Consider the following 25,321-nt stretch of genomic DNA (forward strand, 5'->3'; position numbering starts at 1 on the left):
GGCAAGCCCTAGGCTCAGTGGTTTAACCCACAGCGCCACCAGCGTCCCACCATTCCATAAGTAGCTTTCCACAATCATACATTTCATTCCTGGTGCCATGTGTTGTCTTCAACATGAAGTTCTGGGCTCGATGCAGTAATTAAGAAGAGATATTATAGGGGGAATTCCACCTGAGTTCCACCATGGAAGGAAGGTGGGATGTATCATAATGGACCAAACAAGGAGAATTCAAAAGTTTCTGTTGCTTAGAGACCCATATAATCTTGGTGTGATGGAAAGGACAAAACTGGGAAGAGAAGACAGAATGTGCCTAGTGAATAATGAGAGGTGATAGCTGTATGGAGTAACCAAGAAGCAAGAAAGGAGGTTGTGGTAATCCAGGAAATGTTTGGGTGGAAGAAATGGATTTTAAGAGGGAAGGCAAAGACGAAAGACAGGTTGTCTCAGATGGAGGGAGCAGCTTGGCAAAAGGCTCCCAAGTGATGCTTGAAGACTGGAGAGCAGATGAATTTGTGCAGAGGGAAGGGGGGGAGGGATTGAGGAAGACGGGAGGGCAGAGCTAAAGAACAATTTCACATAAAGCAACCTCTTTTGTGTGATGGGACATGTCTGGCTGCCCATCACATGGTACCTAAGCTGTCCTGCAGCCATCCTCTCAACTCTTTGCTCCACTTCATGAGTGGTCAAAGGGAGGACTGACTAGCTGTTGCCTTGATGAACAACCGGGCAACTGGGCAGCCACTTTGACATGGTTTCCAAGAATTGCCCTTCTTACAGGGATATCTGAAACCTGGAGAATATCATCATTCACACATGAGTACCCACCATCACAGATGAGTTTCCCCAGTTTTAGGAATGTACAAATGAATGCCAAGAGCCAAACCAAAGTGACTATAAACATTCATTGGTGTATCTCCGAGCTTTCACTTATTCACAAAATCTGTTTAGATTGCCAACCTTTACATGTGAATGTTACACACACACACGCCAACTCTTCTTTTGGCCTCTTTTACACTTACAACTGTTCTGTTTCTTCGTTATTTTCTGCATCAGAGCTTTCACTCCCTAATAATCTATATACATAGCATTGAGTTTTCCCCTCCATTCTAAACCACCATTTTTACTGCTTTTTTTATCTCAGTAAGGATTTGGGTCTCCAATTCTCTACCCAAGTATGTAACCTTGGGTGTGTGTGTGTGTGTGTGTGTGTGTGTGTGTTTGCATAACTTCACCCACCCACCTCATCAAATTCTCTCTCTCTCTGTAGATCATGCCACGTATTTCTTTTTTGATATTGCCAGAATCCATCCCTTTCTATTATCAGTTGCTTAATCGTTGCTTTGAGCTCTGATTGTTTCTCATCTGGGATTCTCGTCCTGTTTTGTTTTCTGTCCGCCTCTCTCCCACCTTAAATGTTTCATTTCTCTTCCAAGTTCTGCTTGCTGAATAATCCATACCGCATGGTGTTGCTTTGATCATGGCATTCCTCATTACTGCTTACTGGACTGGCTCCCTATTATCTCCCAGAGACACTTTTGCTTCTTGCTTAGACATCCTGGAAAGACCTTTTGCCTCTTTGCACTTGCGGTTTCCGATCGCTCACTATGTTGCACTAATAAAAAAATTCCTTCCAGCAGCACCTTAAAGACCAACTAAGTTTTTATTTTGGTATGAGCTTTCGTGTGCATGCACACTTCTTCAGATACGTTGCACTGTCTGCTCTTTGCTCCCTTGTGTTTCTTGCCCTGTCCTTTCCTTCTCTGCTTGCTAGGAGTGCTCTTCCCCCTGTTAATGTCTTGCTTTCTTCCCTAAAAAAAGCAAATAGAATACACAGGTGCTTTCTTTCTTTTTTTAAGTGCCTTGCTATCTAAACAAATAACCACAAGGGGAAAAAATCCACCATGCAAAAAGTGCTTGATCCATTGGCTCACAGTCTGAATGTAGAGAGCTTTTAAAAGATGCCTGGACTTGATGCCAAGAATAAAATGGAGCAGTGCCAAAAAATGGAGTAGGGTGGGTTCATTTGTCAGAAGGAAAAAAGGCTCTTCTTGGCTGAGCTATTCTGAACCGTTTGAGAGGGGAAGGCCAAGAAGCAGAAGGTAGGGAGTTGCAGAAATTGGAAAGGTGGATCTTTAGGGTGATGAAAAGGAGGAGGAAGCAGGGGGCAGCAAGACATGGCAGCTCTAACCACAACAGGGGAGTGTGCCAGGCTAGCTACTTCTCTTAGTTCTTGAGCCCCTAACTCTAGTTGCCTCCCTGGATGGGGGGGGGGGGCAAACCGCCACAATGATGCTTGGACCACGTGGGAGGAAGCCACCTGCCAGCCAACTCCCTTGAATTCCCAATCTCCTTGCAATTTGCTTATCTCAGAGCGTGCTCAGTCCAGCCTTCCCTTCTCTGCTCACATATCTGTAAGCCCAGAGGGACTCCTGTTCAAGCAAAAGCTCACCTTCAGCAGGTCTCAGTTCAACATGGTTGGGTGGGATTGGCAGTGTAGGGCAGGGGTAAGGGAACTGTGGGCCCTCCAGATATTGGTGGACTACCTCACCCATGGCTATTGTCCGTGCTGGCTGGGGCTGATGCAAATTTGAAGTGGGAGGTTCCTCTCTCTGTGTCTACTTTCCCCCGGGCAGACACATCAGTCTCCAGCACAAGCTGGGTTGCAGTCCCAACACTTTCAAACAGAAGTATCTGGAGGGCCACAAAGTCTCCATCCCTGGTTCAGAGCAGGCTTTCTCAACCTTGGCCCTCCAGATGTTTTGTTTCCCATCATCCCTGACCACTGGTCCTGCTAGCTAGGGATCATGGGAGCTGTAGGCCAAAAACATCTGGAGGGCCGAGGTTGAGGAAGCCTGGTTTAGAGACAACCCCTGTGATGGAATTGAGGGACTGATTATGCAGGCAGGCAAGGGGAAAGTGGCGCTTCTTCACAGAAGACATGAGTTTACTGTACATAGTTGTGAGTCAAGGCCCTGCTCCCCGCTTTGTGATGAAATAAGACACACAGACAAGAAAGAAGATTCCACCTGAACATTAGGAAGAACTTCCTGACAGTAAGAGCTGTTCGGCGGTGGAATTTGCTACCAAGGAGTCTGGTGGAGTCTCCTTCTTTGGAGGCCTTTAAGCAGAGGCTTGACAGCCATCTGTCAGGAATGCTTTGATGGTGTTTCCTGCTTGGCAGGGGGTTGGACTGGATGGCCCTTGTGGTCTCTTCCAACTCTCTCTATGATTCCATGACACAAGTATTTTAGGTTAATCAGCTAAAAAAAGGCCACAACTTTATTCGTTACTGAATGTCAGTGGTATTGGCTTAGGCATCGGCTCCGAACAGACTATACTTGACTCCTGCCCGCTCTTCGGGGAGTCACACAAGGGTTAACAATCTGGAGGGGGAGCTTGTTGATGCAAATCAACTGGAAGCTTTCCCGTAGAGTCACCGGAGGGGACGGGGTCATGCCATGGCCCTAGCCACCACCTGGGCACCAGACAGGAACCACGACCGCCAGATTCCTTTAACGGAATACCCTTCAAGGAGAGCGGCAGGTGATGGCCACAACCTCCCCTCTGACACACAACACATTTCCAATGCCTAATTGCCAAACCTTACAAAGTTGTGACAATTTGCCACGAGGTAGGCAAAAAACCAAGTGGCTGGACCCAATCGGCCAAGTGGAAAAAATTTCTACCAGGCCCTTTGGGCAACCAACCGAGGTCTATAGCAAGGTCAGGTGCTGAGGCAAAGCCTAAAGGGAGGGAGGGTGAGCCAAGGAAGCCGCGGACAAGGAGGAGCTTGTAGGGCAAAACCACGCCCACCAGCCTGCTGGATTGGCTGGCTGGAGTGCGTGACGCATGCCCAGGACTCCAATGACGCAGGGGGCCTGGCCACAACCCCCCTGCGGACGCAGGAAGCGATTCCTGCTCACACCACCTCCCCTCCGGGAAGAGGAGAAACTTTACACATAAACAGAGTGAGTTTTTGTGAACCTATCCATGCCCCCGATTCTGGAACTTTTGGGATTTGCGAGTCTTTCTTTGTGTGGCATGAGCCACCTTCTCCGCAAGCCCTCGCCATTCTCCACACCTTGAAAATAACCCAAAACTTCCATTTTCTTCCCTCCCCAATCCAAGCAAGTGTGTGTTGACCAAGCAGCTAATTGTTTCAATCTCTGTGTCGTTCTCTCCCATCCATCCATGTGTGCTCCCCCCCACTCCCCTGCTATGGTGCTGCCTGCCCCCCCCTTGGGGTGGGGTGGGGATGTAGCAGGTGAGGGACCCCCCAGAAGAACAGGAGTTTTCTACACTACTCTCAAGAGGCCTGGAAAGGCAGCTAGCGCGATCTCTCCGCTTGGCGCCACCTGGAAATGCACCAATGGCCCGCCCCTACGAGTAAGTGACTGCTCCGGAGGAAGGGGGAGGGAACTGCCTTTGGGTCAGACTCAGCCCCACGCAAGATGCCATCCCCATTGCTTGCTCAAGGCGGAACACTCACTGAGGGAGAATAATATTTGGGCAGGACGTCAGTGTAGGGGACAACTAGAGGTCAAGGAAGTTGAGGGCCGCAAGAGTTGAGAAGAGAGGGCTGTGGGAATGGATGGGTCCAGAGAGACAGACATGAAGATGTCAAGGGAGTTGGGTCAGTTGCTTTGATGGTCTGGGGAGACCCTTCAGGTGGAAGGGAAGCACTGAAGCAAGCAAGAGGTTTCCCACCCACCTATATTATAATAATAATAATTTATTATTTATACCCCGCCCATCTGGCTGGGTTTCCCCAGCCACTCTGGGCGGCTTCCAACAGAAAAATGAAATAAAATAATCTATTAAACATTAAAAGCCTCCCTAAACAGGGCTGCCTTCAGATGTCTTCTAAAAATCTGGTAGCTGTTTTTCTCTTTGGCATCTGATGGGAGGGCATTCCACAGGGCGGGCGCCACCACCGAGAAGGCCCTCTGCCTGGTTCCCTGCCACTTGGCTTCTCGCAACGAGGGAACCGCCAGAAGGCCCTCGGTACTGGACCTCAGTGTCCGAGCAGAACGATGGGGGTGGAGACGCCCCTTCAGGTATAGTGGACCGAGGCCATTTAGGGCTTTAAAGGTCAGCACCAACACTTTGAACTGTGCTCGGAAATGTACTGGGAGCCAGTGTAGATCTTTCAAGACCGGTGTTACACTACACTAGGTGAGCTGGAATGCTCGAATCGAAGCAGAAATTCCCCCCTCCAACTAGGCATGAGGACAGGACGCCCCACCTGTGTAAAGGCTCAGTGCTTAGGTTCAATTCTCAGATTCTCCAGGAACAGCTGGGAAAGATTCCTGCCTGAGACTCTGGTGAGCTGCTTCCAGCCAGTGTAGAAGACAATACTAATACTGAGTGGGTTGACCAAATGGGTCCAACTTCTTATATTCCTTTGTCATCTGCATGGCTGGGGTTGCCTTACAACTAATGGGCATTTCAACATCCATCCTAGTGTTTCTCAAACTTGGATCTCCAGCTGTTGTTGGACTACAACTCCCAATATCCCTGACCACTGGCCCTGCTAGCTAGGGATGATGGGAGTTGTAGTCTAACAACAGCAGGCAATTCTCTTATCTTAAACGAAGGTATATTTATTAGGGGAAATGTCTAAGAATTGGAAGCACATTAGAAACTGAAGAGATGATCTGAGCATTATTTATTATTAAAGAGAAAAATGAACCAGAAGAAATGAGCCTCAAAGTGTTCGTTTGGTTTTTCCACGTGGCTTTTTAGCCTGCGTCCCTCATGCCTTTTTGCAGGGGTGAGTGGGGCTGTTTTCAGCCTGAGAGTTCGCACCTATCTTTTAGGATTGGCTCAGCTGACTGAATTTCCATCTCAGTTTCAAAACCCACAAAAATTTTGCCCTCTTAAAGTACACAAGCACACACTCAGATTAATGCTAATTACATGGATGCCTGGAAATGAGTGTCACAATCCCTACAGCTAGTTTTCTGTGCAGTTAGAGCAGTGTTTCCCAGCCTTGAGTCTCCAGCTGTTTTTGGATTACAATTCCCATCACCACTGGTCCTGCTAGTTTGGGATTATCGGAGCTGTAGTCCAAAAACAGCTGGAGCCCCAAGGTTGGGAAACACTGAGTTAGAGTAAAGGTGGGAGACCTGTGGCCCTCTCAATATTGCTGGACTACAACTCCCACCATCCCTCACCACGGGCCATGGGTTTGGAATCCTACAGCATTTTTTGGGGCGGGGGGCAGGTTCCCTTAATGAGGTCCTACATTTAAGCTGTCGCTGGCTCTTCAACATCACAGGAAATTGTAACCAGCGATGCCAAAATACCTCTGAAAAGTAGTTTCCCGTCTACGTGGGTTGACACATATTTTAACCCATCCTACAGGATGAGCAAAATTAGGCCAGCACATGCAAATCCAAGAGAGGTCAGCTTGTTTTGATCGCAGCTTGCGGGTGGAGGGGGAATGCTTGTAATAATATGATGTCCACGGGGGGGGGGGGGTTGTTGGCATCCATCTTTCTCAAGATACAATGGAGTACGCCTCCAGGGGTGAAGTCAATCTGCGGTGTTAGCAGTACCAAAGCGACCTCCCCAGAACACAACCCTGGGCAGGGTGTATGGAGGTCCTGGGCTGCCCAGACAATAAGACCCCCCCCATCTTTGCCTTCCTGATGTGGTCTAAAGGAAAGCAGAGCAAGACGTACAAGGTACCAGGCAACTATCTTAGACTCAACCCTGGATTTGTGTAGGGTTTACCTCTTAGCCCAGGCATCCCCAAACTTCGGCCCTCCAGAGGTTTTGGATTACAATTCCCATCTTCCCCGACCACTGGTTCTGTTAGCTAGGGATCATGGGAGTTGTAGGCCAAAACATCTGGAGGGCCATAGTTTGGGGGTGCCTGCCTTAGCCTTTTCTTCTCCCAAAGAGGGGGAGACGTTTAGGACCAGAGTTTTCCTTCTCCTAGATGGGTTATCTTTCCAGGTTGACGAGCCCCATCTGCCCCTCAGTGAGGGGACAGCATCACCCTAAATCGCAGAGAGCTCTCTTCATTTTAAGGGCAGGGGGTGGTCATCCTTGGGCGAGATCCTTATTCTGACCATTCTATGTGCAACAGGAGGCCTGGCAACATGGCGGAGTAGGTTAACAAATGCCCATGGAGGTGGGTTTGCATGGACAGCTGATCTGTGGATGCCCATTGCCCACCCTGCAGGCAACATGCGCCAGCCTTCTCTCTCCCCCCCCCCCGGCCCCCTGCTTCCCTGAGCTTGAGCATTAATAACCCGCTTGCTCTGGCTGTGCCATGCTTTCTCGGATGCTTTGCAGAACAGCAGGAAGTGACCTCAACATAGTGACCAAAGTCCTGAGGGTTAGCCTGCTTGGGCAGCAGCTGGGATACAGCCCAGCAGCTGGCTTCCTTAAGAATGTGACTGCCACACTATGCTTTGGTTTTGAGCACTGGAGGAAGACAGCACCTCTCTGAAGAGCAGCAGGGATGAAGCGGCAATTCAGGAGAGCTAGGGACTCACGTCTGGGGGTAACTAGCTCCACTGGGTCCCAGGCTCTCCCTTCCCAGCAGCTCTGATGGGTCAAAGACAGGCTGAAAACAGGTGCAGTCTGTTCCCTGAGCGTTGAATGCACTTCGTAGCACATCTGCCGCAGATCATATGACCCTCGAGAAACAAACGATTGCAGGCACATCCTTCAAAGGAAACCAGCAGCAATGTTGTGTGTGTGTGTGTGTGTGTGTGTGTGTGTGTGTGTGTGTGTGTAGTTCTGTGCTAGATACTCCAAATTCCGCAACTAGAAAAATTCTGAGACTAGAATAAATTATGCCAGCTAGATAAATTTATATAGCCAACCTAATCCACACACACAGGTCACAATCCTATGCCCACTTAGAGGGGTATGAGCCCCACTGAACACAGTGGAACTTACTCCTGAGTAAGTAGGGACAGAACTGTGCTGCAACTGTTTTCTATGTTGTTGTGCTGCTTTGCCTTATATATATATATGTTGTTCACACCAAAATACACTTTTTGTTGTTGCTGTTTGAGACATTTTTTGCGACAACCAGAAGATAGGGGGGCAAAATCTCATATGGCAGGGCTATAAGTAAACACTAGGTCAACTTTTCCTCTGATCTTCAAACACCATCTTATGGCCACGAGGACTAGGATTGTGCTTCTTTAAAATGCACACACATCAACAAGATGAGGAAAGCTTTAAAATTACCGGATTTACTCGAATGTAATGGGCACCTTTTTCGGCCAAATTATGTCGCGAAAATTCGGGTGCGCATTACATTTGATGGCGCATTTACGTTTGCCAGCAAATACTTTTTTTGGTTTCGAGGTTTCGAAAATTGAGGTGCGCATTAGATTCGATGGCGCATTACATTTGAGTAAATGTGGTACTAGATTCTGCTTGATAGATTACCTTGGGTGTTACACCACAGTCATGACCCTGCTGTTTTGGCTCTAGTAGGGCCCAGCTGAAGGTTCTGATCAAACTCAGACCTCTCAAACAGTTTGTTACTATTTCTGAAGGCAGAACTGACTCTCTCTCTTTTGCCTCTCCCTCTTTCTGTTCCAGAATCACGGAGTTGTGTTCTCAGAGGTCACCTGATCCTCAGCTGTGTCTTTTCCCCACCACCCCAGATGTCCTCATTCCCTCCCGGTCAGTCACAAGCGAGGTCTGACCTATGGAGGCACTCCTGGTCTCCTTACTGTGGGACTGGGCCTTTTTTTTTCCAGGGGGGATGGGGCGTCTAACTTCTCACACTCTCAATTTCCCAACCTCCTCCTTGGCCTTTCCTGGGACCAGGTCCGTTGATTGTCATGACATCCTTCAGATTATCTGATGCGAGTCTGCAACATAGCTTGGGGGCAGGGAGTGTAAGAATGAAACCTTGTACGTTTTCCAGGGAGTCTGGGGCTGTTCGCAGGGGCTCGATCCTGCTGCTAGTTGTGTGTCTTCTGGGAGACTGAATCTCCTGGGACTTTAAGAGTTAAGACTCCTCACCACTTCCTTCTTGCTGTGGCCTTTTGTGCCTCTTTAAGGAAACTGGGATGCACACTGACCGACTTGGCACGCCCATCCTTTCCACAGCTGCTTTTTTTTTCTCTTTTGGAATGGGTTTAAGTGCTGCTTCCAAGAAGTCGCTTTGTCTACATGGAATGACATCCCATACCCTTTGAGCCCAAAGGAAGCAGGTTCTCAGTTATATTCAACCAGGAATGAGCTGTGTGGTTTTGTCCAAAGACAAGGCCAATGGCCAATGTCTGAGGATTTGGTTGGGGAACAAAGGAACAGAAACCCAGGCAGGGAGGACAGAATGACTAATCCCAGGGGCTACTATAGCATTGTTTGGGAGGCTATTGAGCTCCAGAGCTGGGAGCAGGGATAGTAAATGTGTTTCCTTCTAGCGTTCGGCAAAGCAGACTAGAGGGAGGCATTTATGGAACACCAACTTAGCGACTTACAGGCTGGCACCAGTCGGTCCACCAGAAAAGACAACGGCCTCACTTTGCCAATCACTTAACAAGTGCTGCTTGCATACCAGCCTCTGTACACCCCAGGGAAGGGGAGGAAAATGGGGAATGGTAGGTTGGAAGCCTTTCAGGAAGGTGTCTGTGGTGGGCTCTGTTTCTATATACAGCAGCTGATCTTGGCACCTTTTGGTGGACTCCAAAACCGGTGGTCATTTTAATAAAGAGCAGTTGTGTCAGGACACATCTCAATCGGCAGAGAAGGACCTCTGCTGTCTGAGACCTTGGAAAAACCATTGCTGGTCAAAATAGACACGATTCCGGTCTGGGCAAACCAATGGCCTGAAACATATAGCCTCCACATGCTCCTAGAACCCTTACCTAGAACCCCAGGTTATGTGGCATTCTGCAAATGGTCCAAGTAAAATAAAAAAATTCCTTCAGTAGCACCTTAAAGACCAACTAAGTTTTTATTTTGGTATGAGCTTTCGTGTGCATGCACACTTCTTCAGATACAGTGAAAAGTGTATGCAAATGGTCCAGATTGCTTTCTGCTGTGGTTCAAATGGAGCCTTTCCTAGTGTGGACTAGGACCAGCTGCTGTGCTCTAGAAAGGGCTCCTGGAGCTCTGTGTTAGCATGACTCTAAGCATATAGAGTCCCTTGAGCCCTGGACCTTCAGTGGCCCATTAGACCAGTTCCCTGTAGTCACATCCCCCATTGGGCTTGGAGCCGTTTGCATGTGGGTATTCTAGGGTGACTTAGGGCAGACCCTCCAAACCCTGTTGTCTCTTAGGGGCATGCTCTCACCACCGATACAAGAGTTTAAGCAACTTCTCCAAATTCCCATTCCCACCGTGGTCAAAGCCAGGTCACGAATAACATTAGCTTACATGCATGACATAGATAGCTTCATTGTCCCCGCCACACCTCTTTGGCTCGCCAGCAGCAACCCCGCTCTTCCAGATATTTCAGTTGCAAGCATATTGGAAGACAGCGCCATCCTCACAACATCCTGCCTGCCCACTGTGGGTAACCCCCCCCCCCAGCTTCTAGGAAGAAGCACTGCCCCCGTGCCTCTCCTCCCATACATTTGAGAGACCCCCCAACTCCCATCCAAGCCAGCACCCCGGACTAGTGCCGACAACCGCTGCTTTGCCAATGCAGCATAACCACTGGGCATCTTTTGGATACATCCTGGGGGCGGAGGGATGCTTCAGAGAGCATCAGAGGGTCTGGGCTGCTGCAACTATGCTTGGAGCAATGGAACACCCACATGTTTCCAGAATGATTTGAATAAACTAATGTTTTAACAATCTCTCTTGATCAGGCGAGTCATTCATTCGAGGAAGGGTTCTGGTGGTTTGAGTGGACTAAGGTGGGAACTTGGGGGTGCCCAGTTCATTCTGGATCAAATATGGACAGGTCAATGTTGGTTTCTCGTTTTTTTCCCAATCTTAAGTTCAGTTCCCCACATCAGTTTTCAGTTTTAGCTTTCCTTCATGCTCTCCTCGATTGCTTTTGCCTGGTTGGAATGTCTCCTTGAACTGCGATAATGCCTCTTGTTTGCCTGGATGGAGAATGGAGTGGATGGGGGGGGTGGCGAAACTTCTGACTTTTTGAGTAGCTGGAATAGAGCCTGCTGTGAGAAGGTAAGAGCCACATCCATCAATCTGTGTACTGTTGCTTCAGGTGCCACCCACCACTGGCAGGGCCGGCCCTTCCATAAGGCAGAAAGAGTGAGGCAGCTGCCTCAGACAGCAAATTCTGAAGGAGGAAAAGTGGCTAGAAATATGCCATGTGGTCCGTCCTACAGCCCCTAAGCTAGCTCGCTGCCCTAAGGGTGTGGTGGAATAATAATAATAATAATAATAATAATAATAATAATAATAATAATATTGATTATTTGTACCCCACCCATCTGGGTTGTCCCAGTCTATTCCATCACCAGTGCGGAAGTAAGATTCAGCTGTCTAGTCAAATTTTGTGCACAGAATGGGGAATTCACTTCCTTTCCCTTTGCCCCAGGGAGCAAAATGGCTAGGGCAGCTCCTGATCTCTGGCCTGGAGTCCTAGAAGGGAGAATATGGCCTCCAGGCTGAAAAGGTCTTGGTCTAAAGTGTCCTGGGTGCAGGGTTAGTGTAAAAAATAAATGACTTGCGAATGGTATACAGTATGCCCAAAGATGGAAAGAAGAAACAGTCCCAATGAAAGAAGATCGACAATTAAAACTGATGGAATGTGCAGAGATGGTGAAACTTGCCAGAAGAATAAGAGATCCAGATGAGAGACGTTTTTCTTATAGAATGCGAATTGGTTGAATTTATGAAGACAAATTGTAAACCATTAAAAACGATAGCAGGATTGAGATAAACACGAGCAGTAAATAAAAAACAGAGAGAGTAAAAAGATTGAATTTATAAATAAGTTGGAATTGGTGATGCAGTAAATTCCAACTAAAGAACAATGGCAAGAGAAATTGATGAATTATGCAGAACTGGCAAAGCTGATGGACAGACTTCGAGAAAAAGACAACAGTGACTTTGAAAAAGAGTGGGAACCATTTACAGTATAACTTACTTGCAGAAACAAAGGAAGACTATTGACTTGATGGCAGGATTTAAATAAACATTTACACCTTTATCAACAAAGAACATTTAAAACAGTAATAGAAATTATATAGTAGACTCTTAAGAAACAGCAGTATGTAACAAGAGGGAAACAAACCAGAGGTGGAAGCTGGGGGAAGCCCAGGAAGGGAGGAAAGAGGTGATGTAACATAAATGTTATTGATATGAGATGTATGTAATGATAGAAAAAGAAAATAATAATAATAATAATAATAATAATAATAATAATAATAATAATAATAATAATAATGGAATTGGTGATGCAGTAAGATTGTGATATAAAATAAGGAACCACAGAGAGGAGGAGAGGGAAGTCGAATAAAATGTTGTTTTTTTGTTTAGATTAGTGTTGTTTTTTTGGTAGAAACATTGTAAAATGAAAAAAATGGAAAAATAAACTATTTTAAAAATAAATAAAATATTAAATGACTTGCAGGGGAACAAGACAAAGTTTTGATGATTGTGTGAGGTGGCAAGGGAGAAACTTCGTTCCAAGTAAGCTTTCCCTACCTCTTTCCTCCCTGATTAGGCTCTACATCAGGCATCCCCAAACTGTGGCCCTCCAGATGTTTTGGCCTACAACTCCCATGATCCCTAGCTAAGAGGACCAGTGGTCAGGGATGATGGGAATTGAAGTCCAAAACATCTGGAGGGCCGAAGTTTGGGGATGCCTGCTCTACAGCTTCAGAAATAACAGCATTATTGGTTGGCCTCTTCCATGATGGGGTTTTTCCTGCCAGTAATCTCCCTTTAATGAGGAGACACCTTTGTATATGCCTGACCTGGAACAGAACAGCTGTTTTGTGTTGCAATGATTATACATGATCTCTGGCAAATGACAGGGCTTTCTTCCTTGACTGTGGAGAATTCTCAGAAAAATTAAATTTAACTTCCCTATAACTTTAGGTATTAGCTAACATTCTTATCCTCTCCCCATTCCCAGTTGTGTTTCATGTTTTGATTGTGATGAGCTGCATAGCTGCCAAGTACCCCGTTTTCCCCGGGAAACCCCCGTTTTTACCTACCTTTTCCCGGTGGTCCCCCGTATCACTTCGTCTCCCGTTTTTCTCCGTTATTTTCTCCTGCCGGCGGCCATTTTTTTCTTTTCCAATTTGCCCTTCTATGGGCACCAAAAATGGTCGCCGCCAGCTTCAAAAGTCGCATCTACGCATGTCCGGAAGTGCATAGGCGCGACTTCCGGTGTCGGCGGCGGTCATTTTTGGTGCCCATAGATGGGCGGAGCGACATCGGAAGTTGCGTCAACGCACTTCCTGACATGCGTACAAGCGACTTTCGAAGCCGCCGCCGGCCATTTTTGGTGCCCATAGAAGGGCAAAGCGACACCGGAAGTTACGTCAACACAACTTCCGGTGTCACACGGCTGCCGGTCCCGCATTCTGCAGTCCGGGACTTGGAAGGTAAGGATGAGCTGTATTTCTCTTATTAGAAATCTAGCCCATTTGGTTTTTGGTGTGTGTGTTTTTTTAAGGCTGTGGCCAAGGAACTTAATGAGACTGCTCACTACGCTCCTGGCACAACTTTGCAGCTTCTGCAAAATATGGGATGAGATCCAACATTATTCATACTCAAAGTAGACCCATTAAAAGTACTGGATTAAGTAACTTCAAGTTGATTGATTTCAAAGGCTCTTTTCTGACACATATTTGCCAAATAGTAAAGGTATGGTCTCAACTTTATATAAATTGCAGGGGTTTCTTTGGCATGGGAACAGAAGGATTAACATTGATATGGGAACAAAGCATGGGGAATCAATAGCTAAAGAAAAATGGCAAGCCCCCAGAGAGCAGGGAAGACTTTGTAAGATGGTCTCAGCAAAAGTTAGAGAGTCCTCTTTAAAACCAATCCTCCACTGGCATCATTCTCCAATTAAATTAACTATGTCTGTTGGAGTTGTTGTTGTTGTTTAGTCGTTTAGTCGTGTCCGACTCTTCGTGACCCCATGGACCATAGCACGCCAGGCACTCCTGTCTTGCACTGCCTCCCGCAGTTTGGTCAAACTCATGTTCGTAGCTTCGAGAACACTGTCCAACCATCTTGACCTCTGTCGTCCCCTTCTCCTAGTGCCCTCAATCTTTCCCAACATCAGGGTCTTTTCTGTTGGAGAGGTTGCAGTAAATAAAGGTACATTCTTCCACATGTGGTGGACTTGCCCCACTGTGCAATTTTTTGGGGACAAAGGTCTTTGCTGAACGTGGTAACGTAATTTGGCACAATGTACAACCATCTCTGGAACTTGCCCGGCTGCTATTGTCTGGAAAGCAAAACTGATCCCTGCCGTTTATAGAAATAGTGACATTCCCTCAGGATGCAGAAAGATAGTGAAAAGAACTAGATTTCTGAAATAAATAACATTTTGGGAATGGTTCAAGCAAGCATTTGCTGAAAACCCTACTAAACAATTAAGAGCATGAATAAACAAAAATTACGAAGATGAATTTGCAGCAGTCACTTAGATACATAATATATGTTAATGAACAAGGAAGGGAGGATCTCGTGCATCTGGGACTTCCGGTCTGTCGCGGCGGAGAGAAGGACGCAGGGACCTCGCGCGCCGATGTCCCTGGCTTCGTGGAGGGGGGGGGAAGTCCGCAGAGCGAGCGGATTCCCCGTAAAAACACCGGGTAGAGAGTCCCGGTGACTCACGCGCCCAGCGGTTGCTCCGTTTTTTTTGCGGATCCCCCGCTGCCCGAGAGCTCAATAGAGCAATCGAGAGCCGGCGGGGTGGAACCGTGGGAGCCATTTTGGGCTATATCTTACCTCCGAGAAGTGAAGCTCCGAGTCCTGACCCGGCAAGCGGCAGATTCTTCCGACAAATTTAAACTTCCAAAAAGTAAGTGGAATTGTGATCACGGACGTTAAATTCGTTAATTGGAAAAATAGGAGAGGCTCCAAAGAAACGGAAGTCGGTCTCTTCCTAATGGAAAATTGGGAGGCGCTTTAAATAATCTTAAGCTGAATAAGGCATCTGGGACTGTGGACCCGAGAGAAAGAAAGACTTTTTTGAACCCTCTCAACTCCCGAGTCCGGCACCCCTTGAGGTACAGCATTATTAAGGGGGAGAGTGCTTTGACAGCTGTCAAAAGCTGTCAAGCTGTCAAAAGACCGGGTGGACTTATTGTACTGTTACAATTAGTAAAAATTGTTTGAAAATGTGCTAGAACTATTTAAAATTGGAACTAAGAATGGAGTTGTGATTGAGTTAAAAGACAAAGGAAAAGAACTGCCAAAATGGAGTCGACCGTCTGAGGAAGGAATTTTCCAGTACCTCTTTGTTCTCCACTTCCTGCCTGTTTGCGGTCAGGAGAAGTATGAAAACAAAGTACTCTCGAGCCTTCCAGGAGGCTGTGCTAAACTATCTACAATTATGGGAGGATATCTACAAGGAACGGCAACATCCCAATGTACCAGCAGTCGAGGATGAAGTCCAAGTCCAGGATTTAGAAGAAAATTTGATTTTGGACATTGTGGAGATGGAATCTGGATGTCAGGAGAAACAATTAGTTGAAAATCTTAAAGAGGACTTGGACTATAAAAAATATGTTGGGGATGAAGCAAAGTATGGACTTCAAAAGGAAGAAAATCAAGTAGAACAAGAAAATGAGAAGCAAAGGAATTTGAGGATTAATGGACTTGAAGATCCTGGAGGGGTTGAAATGTGGGGTGATGTTAGGGAGGAATGGGAAAGACAGGGACAGGGGGGGACAAGGGTCTGGAGACGGATATGGGAAAGAATGGGTGTGGGGTGAATATTTTAGTTAAAAGATTTTATTTTAGTTTCTGAAAGACGGTTTTTGAAATTTTGGCTTGTTAACAGAAATGCTGATCCAATTGGGGGGAAAAGACTTAGGGAGAGGAGATGGAGTGTAAAATTGAATGGAAAAAGTTGTGCTTTCTGGAGGGAATTCTAAGAATGGCTTAGGAAAGAATTCAAGTTAATGTAAATTTTTGTAAGTTAAGTTAAGTCTAGGCAGAAAGCTGCCTACTCTCCTTTCCTTACTCTGAGATACTCAGTGGCAGGGAGTGCTCAGAGGGGGGGGGGGATATAATGGAACCTTGGAAATGCTGTGCCCCACAGGTTCCTCTTGTGGCAGGAGGGGGCCTGTGGGAGGGCAGCATGGAAAAGGAGGAGGGTTGAGTTAACATTATAAGAAAAGGATTCTAAATTGAAATAGAAACCCGCCATAAACTTTAGATTTTGTTTAAGGAAAACCAAGAGGAAGACCACCGAGGAAGTCACAAGTATAAGGTTAAGGCAATAAGAATTGGGGAGTTAAAATTCTCCCCTACTGTTGTTATGTTTGTATGTGTTTAAGTATACTTATGAATGAGTTGGGGGAAACCAATCCTCAGAGCTCCTCCATTCCTGTCCTCTCAGTGGCAGGGGGGGGAAGAGGGGGGAGGAGGGAGGGGGGAGGCCAAACCCAACTTACAATGGACCCCTTTGATTCTCAAAGCACACGGGTTTCACTGGTGGCAGAGGTGAACCAGTGGGTGGAGGGAAGACGAAGGGACTGTGTTATATTGTATGTTATATTGTATGTTTGTGTAGTTTGTTTAGTTTTGTGTGTAAAATTAATAAAAATTATTTTAATAAAAAAAAAAGGAAGGGAGGATCTTGTTGCATGGTGGCTCATTTGGGTTAAGTATCCCATTTAAAATGGAACTGGTTTTAAGCTCTATTGGACTATAGGTCTAGTTAAATCAGAGATTCATTAACAGATCCTCCCATGGTTGTGGAACAGAATAACAGAAATATACTCCATGCTTATTATTGGAAGATGGGGTGGAGGAGACAGGCACTCATACCTGTGAACAATAAAAATAAAATTCTAAGAAGAGTTAGGCAGCAGCAGCTCCTCCTCTTGCCATCCTGTCCTCCTTCCTGAAGCTAAGCTTGCTTGGTGCCCTCCTTCAGGTATGGTGGAACATCACCAATTTTGAAACAGGATTCAGCTTCTACTCTCGTCAGATTCTCTCTGTAGTGGAATGTATGCGTGCCATCTAATAATAATAATAATAATAATAATAATAATAATAATAATAATAATACCTTTATTGTCAATGTACAACCTGTGTACAATGAAATTAACCGAGCCTCCCCCACCCACAAACACTCGATCTCATTGCACTCTGTGTGCTTTTCGCACAACACACCAACCCCGAAAGTCAGTTGCACTATATTATATATATCTTGTCCTCACTGGCAGAGCTTCATGCTCCGGCACTGGGGGCGAGGGCGGGGAATGGGGTGCGCTGCCCATAGGGGCATGGCACGCATTCTGGGGTTGTGGCACGCCACCCGTAGGGGCATGGCGCATGGGGGCGTGGTGCGTTGCCCGTAGGGGCATGGTGCGCATTCGGGCACATTGCCCGTAGGGGCGTGGCACGCGTTCTGGGGGTGGGGCGCCCAGCACGGGCGGAGGGGAAAGCCGCCATGGCACCCTCGGGATCGCGCTGCCCGGGGCGGAGCGCCTTATCACCCCTCCCTTCCTACGCCCCTGCTTGTCCTTTCCCTTGGGCAGCAAAATGTCTTCAGGGAGCCCTGTTGATTTACCCATGTTGAGTTGCACTGGAATCTGGCACCACAACATTTACCGTAAGTCCCTTCCATTAACAGCTACTAGTAATAACATTGCTTCTTTGATAAATTTATTGTGGGGGTGGATTTCTTGCTCAAAAATTCAACATTGCAGCAAGTTCTCTTCATAGTTCAAATAAATCCTTTGGGAGATTGGTCCCAATGGGATGCCAACCCATCAATCCCTGTTGAATGAACTTTATTCAGAGGAAATGGATCAGCAGGTTCTCCCAGTTTCTATCAAGTTTTGGGCAGGCTAGCTAGATGCAGCGGAAGACCAGGCAAAGTTAAAGTTGATGTTGTCAGGTGAGCTTGTCACATAGGGGCAAGGAAAGCTGCAGATACTGAAATTCCTTCTTCCTCACAGTGCAAAAATAAAATAAAATACAGGAACCCTGCTGAGTCTTCCTCTGCATTTGGCCACCTGAGTTATGGGGTCAGTCAGAAACCAAACTCTCTGCAGACTGTTTTCCATCAGATTCTTTCACGTGATGTTGCTTAGGCAAAAGGAATCTCTTCCTTCCCCGCTTTCCTGTTGGAGAGATCAGAGCTGGTCTCAGTGGGTTCACATTTAGGTCTTCCCTGGACTCTGTCAACAATGGGAAATGAATGCAAATATTAAAATATTTACTCCGATTGTCTTGTCTTTTATTTCCTTATGGATTAAACAGTGGGTTTTGCGAGAGAGTGGGCTGCTGCCTTGCCTTCACCTCCAAGCTTGGGATTTTCAAAAGTTAGCAGGCAGGGAGAGACCGGGGAGCTCTATTTGGTGAAGGGATTCGGGGGTCCCCACACCATCCTTGTATCAAACCACATATTTCTCCTCGAGAGTACATTTCTGACTTTAAGGATTTAAGGTTGCAGTATGTCGCTCACTTACCTGAGCCCAACGCAACGTTCAAGGCAGTGACACAATTCTACTTTGCTTATGAAATGCACAGCAGTGGCTGTGCTGTAAATGCTGAAAAATATTAATATCATTCGTACAAAAGGAACCACAAAGAAATTTAAAAGCATTACTCTTTTATGCCTTAGTGTTTTCATAACTACATTTTCCTGAATTATGTTTGTAATCAGCATTTGTAACTCGCTTAGCTTTACCTATTATAATCATTTCAATTAATCTGAAAAATAGTATCAATGGCGTCAGCAGGATATTTCTGTACAGCAACTAAACAACAACTCCCTGAACCCCATCGTATTGGATAATGTCTAGCGGGCCTCCAATATTCCATTCTTGGGCAAGATGCTTCAACATATAGCAGGGCTGCCACACGTCCAGGTTTCCTCAGACAAGTTCGGGAATTGGGCAGGAAAATGGCGTCCAGTTGGATTTTTGACAAATCAGCAAAAAAAAAGGTCTGGGGAAACCTGTATGCAAGGAGCTTAATATATATATATATATTTAATCAATGTAAAAAAATATAAAAATGCCAACAACTTAGATCTTTTAAGGAAATGTTCTCACAAAAAGGCTCAACAACTTCAAGCAAAAAGTTTTTGGGAATATGGTGCCATCTCAATTTGAAGTGATTCTGGATTAAGCAGATTATCAAAATTAATTTCAATCGGTTTGGGACTTAGTTACTGGATGGTAACAGATTTGGTCACCTGATAGGAGATCTATACAGTGGTACCTCTACTTATGAATTTAATGCGTTCCGAACACACATTCGTAAGTCGAATAAATTTGTAAGTCAAATCCCATAGGAATGCATTGGGAGAAAAAATTCGTAAGTAGAAGCAACCCTATCTAAAAATTCGTAAGTTGAAAAAATCCTATCTAAACTGCATCCAAGTTGGCGGACGGAGCTCCAATCGTAAGTAGAAACATTTGTAAGTAGAGTTATTCGTAAGTAGAGGTACCACTGTACTAGGATCTGCGGGGGGTGTATGTATCCCTGTTAGTTGTACTGGACCTCTCTGTAGCTTTTGGTGCCATGGTACCTTTCTGGGCTGACTGGCTGGGATAGAACTTGAAGGCATTGATTTATGATGCTTCTGGTCATTTTTGGAGTACTGGTTTCAGAAGGCTGTGCTAGGAGACCCTTCTTTGACATCTTGGCCTTGGGCCTATGGTGTCCCTCAGGGTTCCACCTTGTCCCCCCATGTCATCTAACTCCTAAATGGAACTGCTGGAGGGTGTTCATCGGAGGTTTGGTGTCACCAATAGGCTGATGTCCCTCACTCTCCTTTCCATCTAAATCCAAGGAAGCTGCTCAAGTTCTGAACCAGTGCCTGGACCAGATGAGACTGAACATACAGAAGCTTAACCCTGATAAGATATTGGTCCACCTGGTCAGTCAAAGAGCAGATCAGGGAATTCCATTTGTTTCGGAAAGGGTGCCATTCCTCATGAAAACTCAGGCTCACATTTTGGATGTCATCCCAGAAGTGGACTGCCCAGGTTTTGGTGGTAGCCAGGAGTGTTTTTGCACAGCTCAGGCTAGCATGCCAGCAGCACCTATAAATGATCTGCTCATGATGACGCATTATTTAGTTATATGGACTGACTCATGGGTCGGCAAACTAAGGCCCGCGGGCCAGATCAGGCCCAATTGCCTTCTAAATCTGGCCCACGGATGGTCCAGAAATCGCCGTGTGGATCACCAACACGCATGTTCTTTCCCTCTCCCTCCCTCTCTCTTACACGGTGGCGCCTCCTCCTCCGCCTCCCTCCCTCCTCCTGGCTTCTTGCCGCCAGGGGTGCCAGCCCCTCTCTGGAGCCCTTTCGTGCACCACTCATCGTCCCTCCGCAGCCGCTGCCCCCAGCCCCTGCCGCTCGCAAGACACAGGAGCCACGGTTGGCTGAGCACCCCTCTTGAGCGGCCACCATTTAAAGCAGCCCCCCTCCGGAGCCCTTTCGCACGCCACTCTTAATCCCTTGTTCATTTTTTTTGTTCAGTGTAGCCAGTTTAAGAGTTCTGTGTGTTCTGATCTCAGCCAGGAGATCCTGCTTCAGTTATAGTCAGAGAGGGGTTATGTCCAGCTGGGAAGGAACACTCAGATCTTCTCTCTTGACCAGGCATCCCCAAACTTTGGCCCTCCAGATGTTTTGGACTACAATTCCCATCATCCCTGACCATTGGTCCTGTTAGCTAGGGATCATGGGAGTTGTAGGCCAAAACATCTGGAGGGCCGCAGTTTGGGGGTGCCTGCTCTTGACTTTTAGAAACTCCACTGGTGTAGGAAGGAAGACATTAACAACATTTTGTCCCCCTGCCAAAATCCTGATCATGAGGTGGAGGGCTTCCTCTTTGGGGAGATACTTGCTCTCAGAATCAGGGAAGTTCAGTGCTCTGCCCTGTGATAGAGAGAGGCGAGTCTTCTAATTCCCCCCCAGTCCTTGGGAGAACTGTAGCACACCCAGTTTTGTTACCTTTCCAAACCTTCTCCTACCAGCTCTTTCTTTCTCCCTAGCATGACCTTTGCCCCTCCCTGGTTGTCATAGAGAGGAACCAGTCTTGTCAGCAGAGGAACCAGTCTTGTCAGCCCTCTGATAAGGTGCAGGTGCTCCACCTTATCCACACAATCTCGATAAATATTTCAGAGCACCCTCCGGGCAGACATTTCCCCCCATTAATCTCCCATTAGCTGAGAGTGGGTCCATGAGATGGATCACCCGGGGAGACCATGATTCAATCACTGCCTCCCCAGGGGCTCTCCTTTTACAAGCCAGTCCATCATCTTAGGTGGAGGCAGGCAGGGTGGGTTGCTGCCTGCAAATGCCCGGTCCGATTATTTTGGGTGGGGGTGGTGCTCAGAGGCATGGAGTGGGTGGGGGAGGGCGAGCATGGCCCAGCAAGACAAGCAAAGAAAACGACCCCCTTCAGATTAGAGCATCCTGGGATGTCAGGGCTCGGGCATGTGGGTGGCATGAGAACAAATGCATTACTGTCTCTAATGGCGATGTGTGCATTTCTGCAGAGAGAGGGGTAAGGGGAAGAGAAATGTTTGCATGTATCTCTCTCTGAGCATTTATTTGTGCCTGGTAGTGTGTTATTGTGCCCTAGGCATGGGGCCACTCCACACATGGCATTCCTCATATGTGGGTGTGAAAGAATGCAGCAAAATCTTGCATCTGTTTGCAGTGCAACATCATCCAGGAAGATCATGTATGTGCCTATTTCACTTCGTGTGTGTGTGTGTGTGTGTGTGTGCGCGCTAAACACCTACAGGTTTTTACCTGCAACATGGTGAGCCCCAGGTTTGTTTCTTTCTTTCTTTCTTTCTTTCTTTCTTTCTTTCTTTCTTTCTTTCTTTTTCTATTATTATTATTATTATTATTATTATTATTATTATTTTGCTACTCTTGGTGAACTTCAACAATGTCCCTGTATCTTATCATACACTGGGCAGCATAACAATAAGACATTAAATAGGCCATTAAATGGCCTATTTCATTTCTAATGACTGCTACTTCTCTCCTTCCCATCCTTCCTTTTATCATTGCATGGATTGAGTCTATACTCCCCGGGTGGACAACTGATGGGTCTTGCTTGTGTCCCCTAGAAGACAAGAGAGCATTGCCCAGTTGTTGATGGTGACAACAACTTATTCCTTATATCCTGCCTGTCTGACTGGGTTGCCCCAGCCACTCTGAACAGCTTCCAACAATTATTTACTTTTTTTTTTAACTTAGCAGACGTCAAACCTTTACAACTTCCTGATACAGGGTTGCCATCAGATGTCGTTGGAAAGTTGTATAATTGTACAAGCTGCCTCTCCAAAACTGCATCTCTCCCAGAAGTACCAGCAATGGCTTTTACACAGTCCTGTAATTTTGCACCTCAAGGTAGTTGCTTAGCTCCCCTTTGTGGACTGGGCCCTGATTCTGTGTTGACCCATGGACAATTGTAGGATGATCATCTCACTTGTGGGTGGGTGTTGGTGTAAAAAAGGGATCTCACAGCTGTTTTGTTCCTGCATCCATGAAGAAGAAGAAAATCTTGTAACGTGAAGGGACTCTTTTCCTCTGAAGAGATGTCCAGTCTCCTTCCTGCCTCCTTCTCTCCCTCTGTTATTTTCAGATTCATTAACCAACCAACCAGAGTTTTGGGCATGCGAAATAGCAAAATCCCAGCTGGCAGAGTGCAGTGAAGCAAATGTGTTGGCTAGCTGCAAACATCTTTGGGCATGTGGAACGTGCATGTTCACCGTTGATCTAAGTGCAATCAATGGGAGTGGCTTGCCTGCAACGTGCTCTGTTTGGGGAAAGCTGGCAAGCAATGGGTGAGGAGGCAAGACTATCTAACTGCTGAAAGGCAAAGTATGGTGGGATATTGATTGTAGGTCCTCCTAGGAGGCTAAGTGTAAAGTTGGTATGGGCAACCTTAAGGGCAACAGAAGACAAAGCAGACAGATCTATACCTGCCGCTGGGGGACAGAATACACACGGCACCCTGAAATGAACAGGGCCCAAGTTCTTGCACAACTTTAGTCCCAATAGGGCTTGTTCAGGGAACCTTCCCCATAGGCTGATTAGAGTGGGGTTGACATCTTGGCCTGCCCTATAGGGCCTGGTTCTCCACTGGAGCTGAAGTGAGCAGCTGCAAAGATCTGAAAATTGGCCAGGACCTAATATGCCACTACAGTATTGAGACTTTTAAAAAGGTGACATTTGACATGGGAGGTTTTAACTTTAAAATATGAGTTATTTAGATGGCTGACATCTCTTGACTTTCAACATTAAAACAACTATGTTTCTCTGAAAATAAGACACCGTCTTATATTTATTTTTCCTAAAAATACACACACATTATGGCTTATTTTCAGGGGGTGTCTTATTTTTTTCCCCTCCTCCTGCCGCAGCCGGCATTGCTGCTGCGCCTATCACTATGTCTTATTTTCGGGGTATGGCTTATATTCCTTGAATGCTTAAAAATCCTGCTATGGCTTATTTTATGACTACGTCTTAAAATAGGGGAAACAGGGTATATAGTACCGGGTAGCTGACAGCTTTTGAGATGTTTTGCTTACCTGCCAAAGTGGAGAAATGGAAAACAGAGTCCAGGAAGTGTAAACCATTCCATCTTCCAGAATAAAAATTCATGTTCAATAACTGAGTGACAAAATGGAGCCACCTGGGATGAACAAAGACATTGGATTCTTATCTCATTATGCATGATCAAGCTTTCTTTAGCGCCTCAGCCCTTGCTTTTTCCTCGCAGGACCAATTGCAGTCACCAGCAGTCGTTAACAGCCATCTACAGGTTTACCACTCCCATCAGCCCATCACCCATTCCCACCCACCCCCACCTCTGTATATTCATTAGGGTCTGACTTCTGTTTCAAGTGTATCTGAAGAAGTGTGCACGCACACGAAAGCTCATACCAAAATAAAAACTTAGTTGGTGCTACTGAAGGAATTTTTAAAAAATTGAAGAAGGTTGCCAAATGTCACATTTTTTGGTGGGTTTTCTTCCAGCTTGGCCACGTTCCTGATCCTCTGAGTGACTCTGCTCCTGCTTCTCTGCACCTCAAGCTGGTTTCTATGAAGCTTGTTCAGAAGAGCTTCCTTTGGCGGCTGGTTGTGTGTGTGTGTGGGGGGGGTGCCCATGTGATGGGCCCGGTCTGTTTGCCCTGCCCCAACTCAGCAGCTCTTACTGGTGCCTCACGTCAAGGCAAGCCCAGTACACAACTCAATTGCATCCTCTTCAGTTGGCACATGCCCCCCCCCTTTGCAGGGCCCACCCGCCTCCCTGCCGCATCCCAGTCAGAAGTGAGAAGGAAAACATACTTCTACCTCCGCCCCCCTCCTGCAAAGAAACCCGTTTTTTAAAAGAAAATGTTTGCATCCCCCCTGAATTGCCTGCCAGAAGCTGCCAACGCTGCCTCAGCCCACTCCAAATTCAGAGAGCGGGGGGGGGGCACCCACGTGCCCAGCTAAGTTTCCATCCCTCCTGACATCTCCACTCTCCCCCACCCCGGGGCATTTGGGTTCCTGGGAAAGTGGCGCCAGGCTGGATGGCAGCTGAGCCCAGCCCTTTTCTGGGCTGGACGTCGCTTTTGGCAAGGGGGTCACACTCCCTGTTTCCATGGGGTGCGTTCCTTCCCCACCCCCATGTCTGCCAAGGTAGATTGCATTTTAAGATGTGGGGTGGGGTGGGGTGGTTCTCAGGCTCTTTGCGCTCTAGGCCAGGGCTGCGCCTCTCTGTGCGCGCCTCCATCAAGGCGCAGGAGGGCTGTTTTTTCGCTCCCCCATTTTTGTACTCCGGGATGTGGGGTCGGGAGCCAGGCAGGGTATAGGATGGGTGGTGTGTTTTTCCCCCCCTTCCCCTCCCCTCCCAGAAACATGGAGGTTTCTGGGCGAGGGAGGGTGGGAAAGAGGGAGGCATCGGCAGGGATCGTAGAGAGAGAGAGGAGGGAGGAGGAGAAGGTGGGAGGGAAGGAGAGAGGCAGAGAGGGAGGAGGGCGTAATCTCCATGCACACACCAGGATGGGATTCCATCAGAAATCCAGGGCTTTCCTCAACTGGGAATGGACCGCGGAGAAGAGAAGAGGGTGGAAGAGGCTGAGGCAACCTTTGCGAAGCTCCATCAGTATTGGAGAGCCCCCCCCCCAAAAAAAAAGGAAACGGGGGGAAGACCCACAAGGGTGAGTCGGGGGCTTATCTGTCCGTCT

The 25,321-nt window shown here is 47.0% G+C and overlaps 1 protein-coding gene across 1 annotated transcript in view; it reads left to right on the forward strand.

The window, feature by feature from the left end:
- The window catches only part of PLPPR2 (phospholipid phosphatase related 2), a 35,989-nt gene extending 25,240 nt beyond the window's left edge, over positions 1-10,749 (forward strand). The window contains exons 7-8 of the mRNA XM_060268755.1: positions 4,262-4,386; positions 8,575-10,749. Of these exons, the coding sequence (XP_060124738.1) occupies positions 4,262-4,386; positions 8,575-8,680 (231 nt within the window). The 3' untranslated portion in view covers positions 8,681-10,749. The remainder of the gene's footprint in view (positions 1-4,261; positions 4,387-8,574) is intronic.
- The last annotated feature ends 14,572 nt before the right edge of the window (positions 10,750-25,321 follow it).

Source organism: Zootoca vivipara, chromosome 16 (assembly GCF_963506605.1).
Source record: "Zootoca vivipara chromosome 16, rZooViv1.1, whole genome shotgun sequence".
NCBI lineage: Eukaryota > Metazoa > Chordata > Lepidosauria > Squamata > Lacertidae > Zootoca > Zootoca vivipara.